Source organism: Watersipora subatra, chromosome 5 (genome assembly GCF_963576615.1).
Source record: "Watersipora subatra chromosome 5, tzWatSuba1.1, whole genome shotgun sequence".
NCBI lineage: Eukaryota > Metazoa > Bryozoa > Gymnolaemata > Cheilostomatida > Watersiporidae > Watersipora > Watersipora subatra.
Window position 1 is genome coordinate 58,295,569 of NC_088712.1, and position 10,416 is coordinate 58,305,984.

Consider the following 10,416-nt stretch of genomic DNA (forward strand, 5'->3'; position numbering starts at 1 on the left):
AAGCAAGACATGTTTGGTGTAAAATAACGCATGGTTTTCTTTACAACTTGTAGGAACAAGATGGAGCCAGTGGGAAGAGTGGTCGAGCTGCACAAGAACATGTGGAACTGGAGCTCAAACAAGGTCAAGAAATTGCGGTTTCGTGTTTAGAGGAGTGGACAGGCAACTTCTGCCAACTCCCGTTTGTGAAGGATCAGGAAGTCAAACAAGAACTTGCAATGTTCAACCATGCCCAGGTAGCCAATAAAAACTTTGATGCTACTTGTTTTTCTTGTTCTATTTTGTTCAAAGGAATATTGATGGTAGTTTTAGTGGCAAACGTTTAAGAAATTTTAATCTAAATTCTGTTTTAGTTAATGGTATGTGGGGAGAATGGAGCCCATACACAACTTGTTCAAGAACCTGTGGAGGTGGAGTCCAGAGAAGAGAGAGACAGTGTAACAGCCCAGCACCATCAAATGGAGGAAAGGACTGTGTGGGTTCTGGAAGGGACAGCAGATCATGCAACAACCAGGGGTGCCCAGGTAATTGTATTAATTTAGTCAATGAGTTTTTTTATAGTGGCTTAAACTTGATTAATATCTGCTAACAGAGACAATGGTTTATAGCTTTGTAAATTTTGTGTCAATTTTTATTTTTTAGTTGATGGCATGTGGAGTGAATGGAGCCCATACACCACTTGCTCAAAGAGCTGTGGAGGTGGAGTTCAAGGAAGAGAGAGACAATGTAACAACCCAGCACCATCCAATGGAGGAAGAGGCTGCATGGGATCTGGAAGAGACAGCAGATCCTGCAATAACCAGGGATGCCCAGGTAATTGTGGTAATTTAGTCAATGAGTTATTTTATAATGGAAAAAAAATTGATTGAATTCTCTGAACAGAGACAATGGTTTATAGTGTTGTACATTTTGTGTTAATTTTTACTTTTCAGCTGATGGTATGTGGGGAGAGTGGAACCCATACACCACTTGCTCAAAGAGCTGTGGAGGTGGAGTTCAAAGAAGAGAAAGACAGTGTAACAACCCAGCACCATCTAATGGAGGAAGAGGCTGTGTGGGTTCTGGAAGAGACAGCCGATCCTGCAATAACCAGGAATGCCCAGGTAGATGCAAAGCATATCAACATGTTAACAGCCTTTTCGTTAGATTACAGAAAATTTACGATATTGACTATTTATTGAGATTTATTGTATGTTATATAATGTAAAGACTGGATCTGTTGGTTATAGTGAATGGAGGATGGAGCAGCTGGTCTCCATACAGCCCCTGCTCAAAGTCTTGTGCTGGTGGAATAAAAACTCGCACCAGAACTTGCACCGACCCTCGACCCACCAATGGTGGTAATAGCTGCTCTGGAACAAGCACAGAAAGTTCAAGGTGCAACACCCAAAGCTGTCCAAGTACGTAGTTTTTGATTTATTTTTGCATGCCTGAGACTTCTGATAATCCAACAAGCTAAAGTAAATTAAGTCAACCATGGATAGACAGATGCATATCTCGTGTTTATTATTTATACTAGTTTACTAGTAATAGAGCAGCAGTGATTCAGTGCTTGAGGTGCTGACTTATGATCAGAAGGTCAGTGGCGCAAATCACAGAAGGAAAATTTGTGGTGTTCAAAGGGGATGCAACCACAATTACTTCTGTGCTCAAATATTATGATCAAGCAGTTACAATAAATCATGTTCTACAGTTAATTGCATTGGTTATCTCTAGTGAAAAAAATCGAAAAGAGGAATTAGTTTTTTAGTAATGCAGATATAAAATTTCCAGTTAAACGTTGTCATTTAATCTTCATATCTCATCTTTGATTTCTCATGGAATCTCCTTACCTTCTTAATATTTTGATGCTTGCAGAAATTTCTCCTTTGCTTGTTTGCTTATAAATAGCAGATAAACTTTAAGACTTAAAAAGTTCTCTCTAGAGGTTTGATTCTTTGACGCCATAATTATGTAAAAGAAATTAACTAATTGACAACTTGTAACTTTTTATGAAAATGCTGACACCCTACCTTAATGCATCAGGTAAAATGATAACAAATTGTTATCACTAAAAAAGTATTTAGACTCATCAGAAATGGAATTTGTATGCTTGCAAACAACAGGTTGGGGTTCAGTTCTCAAAAAAGGCCACTGGTGTTGCCAGGAATGATATGCAACCTTAAATTTTTCTCTGAAACTGGGCATGTCTCTAGTTGTCGAAGTTCCCTTGGTGCTGGACTCAAAGACATGTCCAACCAAGATCACAGAGCCCTTGTTTGTAAACCGCATTTTTAAAAACACGCTTATCCTCCGCTTGGAGTAAGCTAAGCAGACATTATACTCGATTTTTAAGAGATTGCCCACACGTGTCATCGAAATCGGTATCGACCCATTTTTCTAGATATTTGTCAAATTACCATTCCAAATATCAAGAAATATGAATCCAACTTTATTTATATGCTTAGAAGTTAAAGCATTTGATTATTTATATTGCCATTTTAAAGGTTTTGCCTTTTTTACAGCTGATGGTGGTTGGACCAGCTGGACTAACTGGAGCTCTTGCACTGGAAACTGCGGAAGCGGTTTTAGAAGCCGCTCCAGAAGCTGCACCAACCCTAAACCAAAGAATGGTGGCAAAAAGTGCAGTGGTAGCTCCAAGGACAAAGAAAGCTGCGTCCATAGTAAAGCATGTAAGTTTGAACCTGTCACATAGTGTTACATAGTGTCACATAGTGTCACATAGTGTCACATAGTGTCACATAGTGTCACATAGTGTCACATAGTGTCACATAGTGTCACATAGTGTCACATAGTGTCACATAGTATTATATAGTGTCACATAGTGTCACATAGTGTCACATAGTGTCACTTAGTAATCAGGTTTAGGGGCATTAGATGTCACTCAAATACTGACAGGGCGAGCAAATGATGGAAACATGCTTTATATGTTAAACTTGCCAGTTTAAAAAGGAAAAAAGTTTGTCAGCTTTGAAGCAGTTTTTTTTACAAAAATATTAGATCGCTGATGTTTATGGTCAACTCTGATTCTATTGTTTTAGGTTATGGACTATATTAAAGATGTGAAGCTTACAAAGAAAACAAAGAAATTGTTAGAAGTTGTCTGCTCTTCCACAAGAGCTTCAATAGATATGCCCTTACAAGATGTCACTGCGCTTGAATAATTATGATGAAACCATATATATTCTAGATTTATTATGGGAAATAAAGATTACTTAAGAATTTTCTGCAGTCTATGTTATTTCAACAGCTGGCTTTCAAAGTTCATTCAGCTTTCAAGTCCCATGGCTTGAAAAGTGAGGCATTTGACATTTAGCATATTTGACCTTAGCAACTGGTACCTAGTTATGAGAATATCCATCATGACATACTATCTGCTAATAACGATGAATGATCACACTGAAGCTATGTTATGAGCACAAATCTTTTGCTTTTGGAATGAGTTGATGGCAAAAATGTCCTCAAGCCCAAGCATTCTAAAATGAAACTAAACATCAGGGTTGTTATCAATCAATAAAGCCCATTAATGATTGCGTTTAATTTTGCCTTAAATTATAGATTAGCAATTTAATCTAATACAATATTCACAAGTATTTTACTTAAAAATTTAATGATAAATGCAGTTTTTAATGCTTATTCAATTATTTAGTGAGCTTTTACAAAAAAGTTACGAATTCATTTGTTAATACGCATATTGAAACAATTAAATTGGTAATTTAATGCATAATTCATTTTAACCAAGAAATGAACATACTACAGTATTTAGTAAATGTTTGTACTTAAAACTTTTTATTATTAGGTGCAAGTTAACAGGTTTCTCTTTAATATACGTGCTTTATTAAAGTTTATTCTTAAATTTACAATTTAAAAGAAAATTTAATCAAACAATTTCTGGCTAACATAGAGCCACGTATAATAAGTTGTAAAATCCCTCTTACAGCTCAGAGTGTTCAAGTAGTGATTTATTATTAAATAATAAATCACTCTGTAAATTTTACAGCGATTAGTAAACTCATGTACACCGGCTTCAATTTCATTTGTGATATCATAAACTTACCTTCAACTCATCTCTATATTCTATAAAACCTTATTCATTGATCCCAGATTACTAGTAACTTTATTTGAACAATTAAAGTAGTGTTAACAGTCAGTTAACACCTATATGAGTCTGTTATAAGTTATCTATTACAAATTGAATTTATTTATACAAGCAACTGTAAAACTAGATCAAAAGCTTTTAAATGGAATTTAAATTTTAATTTAAAAATTGCTCATTGCTCAATAATCGTCGATTATTGTATTTTAAAAGTGCATGCAATTTCAAAGATTCTTACATTTAGCCAAGGATCTCCAGGCATCGATGTTTTTATTTGAACTTGTGCTAAAAAGTTGAAAAACTCCCACCAACTACGCATCTACATATCACTACTTTGGTATGAATCTATATAATAATATGGAATATTATGTTATATTATATTATTACTACCTGTTTGCCAGCAAGTAATCATATAAATATAATTGTAAATTGAGGCAAATAAGAAAATTACTGCAGTTCTGTCAGCAAAGCAATTATTAGAATGGATTAATCTCTTATGTTGAGGGGACAACCACAGATCTTAAAACTCTCCCTTTGTTTGTATGGAAGAATTTTCTTAAAATGCTTTTAACTTAGTTTTGAGTACGGTATTTGATATGCTTCAATTTTATATACAGACAACCTTTTATTATTCAAAATAATACAAACTGGGTCATGTATATTGGAAATTGTGTACTGTACGTTAAACAGCCTATCTTGTTTTGCGTACATACTCTTAGGCTACAATATGGTTAGGCTCTTAGGCTACAAGATGGTACAATAATTATGCATGGTTATGACTGCAATGGAGTACAGTATAATATTAATAGCAAAAACAATAAGGACTGAAAACTACAATACAACACTCTGGCAGGGAACTCATGTGCACACATCGCTTGCATAATTTGTCTTGAGAATCACCTTTCAGTCAAAGTTTTCATTCATCAGTCAGACACAGTCGTATCGCACAATCGTTGAAACATAGGGTGTTATTCTGTCAATTAAAAGTCTGGGGAGGTTAAGTCTGAAAAAAGATAAAGTCAACTGTAAAGTTCAAAAAGAAGAGTTGTCTACACTACTAAAGCAAAAATGCCATGTCTTGCATTAACCAATCAAGAGCAAGAGTTTGGCTAATTAGTCTTCAAGGACGATCAAGCTTACACTGCTGGTCATTAAATTTTTTAAGACACTTGGTTTCTACTTGTTCCTCTGTAAGGCCGGCATTGCTAGGAGTGTGCACTAGTTGACCTCACCATTGTCATACAACATTCAAGGGTAAGATAAAACAATGGAATAATGTAGACTTATTGGTAGAAGCTCAGAATTTGGAGTTGTCACCTCAATGATGCATTTCTGTATTAAAAGTTTAGAATGGAAAATTAGGTTACAGACCAAGAGCTTAGTTTATGCTCAATATATTATTTAGTAGAATTACTTATTTTTTGATTGGTGAATACCAAAGTCTCCTCTTCATTGGTTGGTTGATACCAAGCTCCCTCATTCTTGATTGGTGAATACCAAAGTCTCCTCTTCATTGGTTAGTTGATATCAAGCTCCCAGAATGTTGGTTGGTGAATACCAAAGCATACTGGAAAAATTATTCTAAATGAAATGATTACGTAGTTCGGCTGTAAATCATTTGCTGAACTAAAATTATGAATCGCTGAGCCTTTGCTCCTCTGTTTCGTGTATATCACTTGTCTCACCAGGTGTAGAGTGCATAATTCTGTGAGTCATCACCTATTTGTTGGATTTTACGGCAGCTGTCTTTTTAAGTGTAGGCCCCTCAGTGCACATTTTACAGAGTGTACATTTCATATCTCAAAGAATATGACAGCTCTTATTTCTCTGAAACTCAGTATTTATTACGCTGCAAGCACAGTGCACATATTTCATAGTTTATATTTTATACTTTACTGATGTTAATATGAATATTTTGTAATGTGTATAGTGCGAATACCCTGTGTGTACATGATATATCTTACTGAGTGTACAATACTTACCTTGCTGAGTTTACAGTAATATAAGTTTTCCTGAACTGTACATACCTTATAAAATACACTACATATGTAACTAACTTCAGATTGTGTGTTGTTAATTGAGAGTATCTGTGTACTTCTACAGTAGATACCTTGCTAAGAACATATGGCCCATCTAACAGTAAGTGTTCAACTTGGGCTTCTAGTTGGCTGTTATTGTCATCTATAACTGTAGCAGCAATTTAATAATCGAAAAAAAAATTATAATACTCCCAACACATAAATTGTGTATTTTTCAATGAAGAACAAATGTTATCTGACAAAGAAGCAGTACTTTGGATTTGCCTCCCTTGAATAGCATCATTTTAAAAATGATAGAAGAGAAGACAACTCCGAATTTTGCCTGTGTTTTTAATTGTTGCAATAGCGTCGCAATGTGTTTTGTAATTTGATTGCATTACAAAAGCTAGCAATTTTTTTCAGTAATAGAGTGACAGCGCTTTTGGCAGTATTTGAAATAATCATGATAAAATCGGTGAGCTGTGAATGGCTCAGCAAGAACTTACTGGACTTTACAATACAGTTTAACCATTAGCAAATGCTTCTCACTATATTTTTAATGACTAGGTTTTTATTGCCAAACCTTCTTTCAGATTTGAAATATTAAAACCAAAACAACAGAATTGTAGTCTCCAATGAAGCATCTATAAATAGGTTTGTAAGGGTGGTGTTCTGTTGTCTGACTTAAACGACAACTTTTAATAGTTTTCCATGTTGCAAGCTACTTGTTGTCGCTTGTCACTTTCATATCAGAAAAAAAATTTGTCTAACAAAGCTAAAGTATTCCATGACAACACTCATTTATTTTACTTATAAAAGCGTCTCATGATTGCGCTAGTTGTATCTACATCTCCTTTCATCTGTCACCGTTTGTCATCTTTTTAGTTTTTTAGGCTTGCAGATACGGTCGGCTCTTGACTTTTTCAGAAAGAAAGTATTTCAGAAACTTGATAAATTAAAGCCACTTTTGCATTACTAAATAGCTGGAATGCAGAAAAATAAAGCTAAATTGGATTTAGCTGCTAGAAAAAACATGGAAAAAGATTTTTGCGAACTTGCAAGCTAGTATAACAGATTTTTGCCTTTAAAAAACGCTAACATTAGAAATACTTTTCACCAACATAATGCTGTTTAAATTAGGTCAATTTTTAGTTTAGCTGCAAAATAAATTTCTATTGTTTATGTCTCTATAAATGGAAAGAACTTCCTTATAATTTTTGCTATAGATAAAACGAGAGGTTCATTACTCACACAATGATCTGTAACCAAACTGATTGATGGCATGTCATGGTGATACATGATTCTATTGTGTCTCCCTAAAGAAGTTAGTGTCAGAATATTTTCTGTAACAAATGTTATAAATAATTTTAGATAACTATTCATGCCTGGTACAGCCTAGTGGCAAGATGTTTGTGCCAGTAACGCTGTGACAAAACACTGTGGGAATGCATTCTACAGTTACTTTTGCGCGTATGATCAAAGACTGATCACGAATGTTTTCAAATTTTCTAAACATAGAGCAGCACCAGTGTCAAAACTTCTAAGCATATCCATTACGAAATCAGACCATAATAAGTGGATGTTTAGGCATACGTATTTATATAAACCTGAAATTATCTTCTACACACCGCTTTCAACAATATATGATTAGTTTAGAAATTACCCTATTGAGCCTAATGAGACAATGTTTAGCATCTACGAGACCGCATTTGGTATATAGCAATCACTTGACTACTGCACCCTATAAAACATTAGCATACTTACAAAGATCACAGCAATTCTACTGCATGTTGCATTTACTAAGCGCACACTTACTAGCAACTGTCAATTGTCAACTGTCAATAGATAACCGTCAACTGGTAACTGTCAAGCGTCAACTGTCAACTGGTAACGATCAACTGGTAACTGTCAGCTGGTAGCTGTCAATTGGTAACTGTTAACTGGTAACTGTCAACTGGTAGCTATCAGCTGGTAGCTGTCAACTGTTAACTGTCAGCTATAACTGGCAACTGTCAAGTGGTTGCCAATTGTCAGCTGTCAATTGTCAACTGGTAACTGTCAACTGTCGGTTGTCAGCTGTCAACTTTCAAGGTAACTGTTTTAAGATGATGAGAAGCACAGAATTGCAATTTAAACACCTCACTTGTATTCCATCCGTATACTCCTACTTGAAGGAAACCCAAAAATATATTTTCTTATGAATCTACTTTTGCTGTAACATCAGCGCATTGCATATAGTGACAGCATTGCATATAGTGACAGCATTGCATATAGTGACAGCATTGCATATAGTGACAGCATTGCATATAGTGACAGCATTGCATATAGTGACAGCATCTAATTTAAGAATGCAATGTCTGCGTATCACCACTGCACAAACAAACTTTTTAAGTAGGCATGGATGTACTAGTTTTTGCCCTGCATGCACGCAATCCGCTTCTTTTCTCAAGCATCTGTTATGGTACAATAATGGCAACCAGATTAAGTCACATGGTTTTGCAATGATGTATTGTTAATGTATCATTTCCTCAGCTCTTATGGCTAGTAGACATTGTTTCGCAACATAATTATAAAAAATACTTGATCAACTTCTGATAAAGGCATTTTAGCAAAAGATTGCAAAACTGTATGCTTGCTATAATGTCAGTTCTGGAAACTCCTTTGTAAATTAACTAATGTGTTGCAAAAAACACTCAGCGAGCTCTTTAGTTTTGAAAGTTTATTAGACAGCTGTGCAAGGACATGTTTATTGATATCAGTGTCAGAGCTGTTTGTTGCAGCTAATTAGCAGAGACATTCAAATATGAGTTCTCTTATAACAGCATCATTTCAGTAGCAGGTATGCACCATGCCTATGGGCCAGTGATGAATTTTTTTAATAATGCATGCATTTGCTGTTGATTGGTTAATTTATGTGCCGGCTGTTGACCATCTAATGTATGCGCTAGTTGTTGATTGGCTAATTTATCCTGTTTTATTATTATTAGTATGGTAAAAAAATTGCAACAAAATTTATATCATATTCAATAACCTTCCAAAACATAAAAAGTGTGCTAAGTGCTCACTATTAGCCAATGAGAAATGAACAAAACAATCTGAGGCATTGGAACCGTTGGAAGAATGTGTCAAGCACACTTCAACACTAATTGTTCTCTATGTCAACATCACATATATGTTGACACCATGAATGTATGTTGTCAATGTGATATATATATATGTATATATATATATATATATATATATATATATATATATATATATATATATATATATATATAACATATGTATCATCTCGACAGCATATTATGCCATCAGTAACATGCACTCATAGTGCCAGTTTGATACATACATGCATATGCTGTTGGTATCGTATAAGTATGCAGTCAGAGAGACACATGTATGCCTCTGGTACCATACATGCAAATATATTATAGTTACAATACATATATGCCTTTGGTAAAATAGATGTAAAGATAATTTTTTTAGTTTTTGCTGTATAAAAATGTGGTGATACTATACTTAAGTTGCTATAAATATTTGCTAAAAGAAAATTTTGCTGCAGACAATTATGAGGCTTTCCACACTTTTAGCCACTGATGATATATATTTTCAAAGAGCTTCAAACAAATAAAATTGAACAAACATTTTGTCTGATAGTAATGACGCTCTCCAATCAGTCATAAATGTGTAATTTGCTAGTTTTTGAAAAGGTAGTGCTACTTAAGAAACATTTGGTTCATCTACTTACTGGTTGTTTGAACAATTCATTTTGTCGTTTTTCAGTCATCGCTTTATGGAAGTGAACAGACCACTAGCTGAATTCAGAACATGCATCTGCAAGTCAAGTCACCAAACTTGCTATCTGCTGTGCAAACATTAATATGACTGGATTGAACCTCTTCAGCTACAGAGATGCAGGTTCAAACCTAGCAATAAGAACCTTTTTTCCTGTAACCATATAATCAGACCTTGTGAGTGTACCTGGGCATTCTAGTCAGCGATAGTTAGTTCATGGGGATTATTGATAACTAGAGAGGCTCAAACATAATATATTATTTTATTATTATTTTGTATATTAGGATGATATTCAGCAGTTTTTAATGACTCCTTTCACTTGTATCAGTTGTAATATAAATTTGCTTATAGAACTCACAATACTTGAACAAGTGTAATTAATATAGCCAAGTAACAATTGTAAAATGTTTGGTGCTATCAAGCAATGTTTCTTTATAGTTCCCAGTTTTCATCTGCCATCACTCTACAGTTTTTTTTAATTTAATTTTTACTCGAAGTTTTCTAAAT

At 34.5% G+C, this 10,416-nt stretch overlaps 1 protein-coding gene across 1 annotated transcript in view; it reads left to right on the plus strand.

Annotated features, from left to right (window-relative positions):
* LOC137397524 (SCO-spondin-like) overlaps positions 1 to 3,164 on the plus strand; it is a 47,157-nt gene extending 43,993 nt beyond the window's left edge. Inside the window, exons 18-23 of the mRNA XM_068083815.1 lie at positions 54 to 236; positions 354 to 524; positions 643 to 813; positions 1,230 to 1,400; positions 2,505 to 2,672; positions 3,061 to 3,164. Of these exons, the coding sequence (XP_067939916.1) occupies positions 54 to 236; positions 354 to 524; positions 643 to 813; positions 1,230 to 1,400; positions 2,505 to 2,672; positions 3,061 to 3,164 (968 nt within the window). The remainder of the gene's footprint in view (positions 1 to 53; positions 237 to 353; positions 525 to 642; positions 814 to 1,229; positions 1,401 to 2,504; positions 2,673 to 3,060) is intronic.
* The last annotated feature ends 7,252 nt before the right edge of the window (positions 3,165 to 10,416 follow it).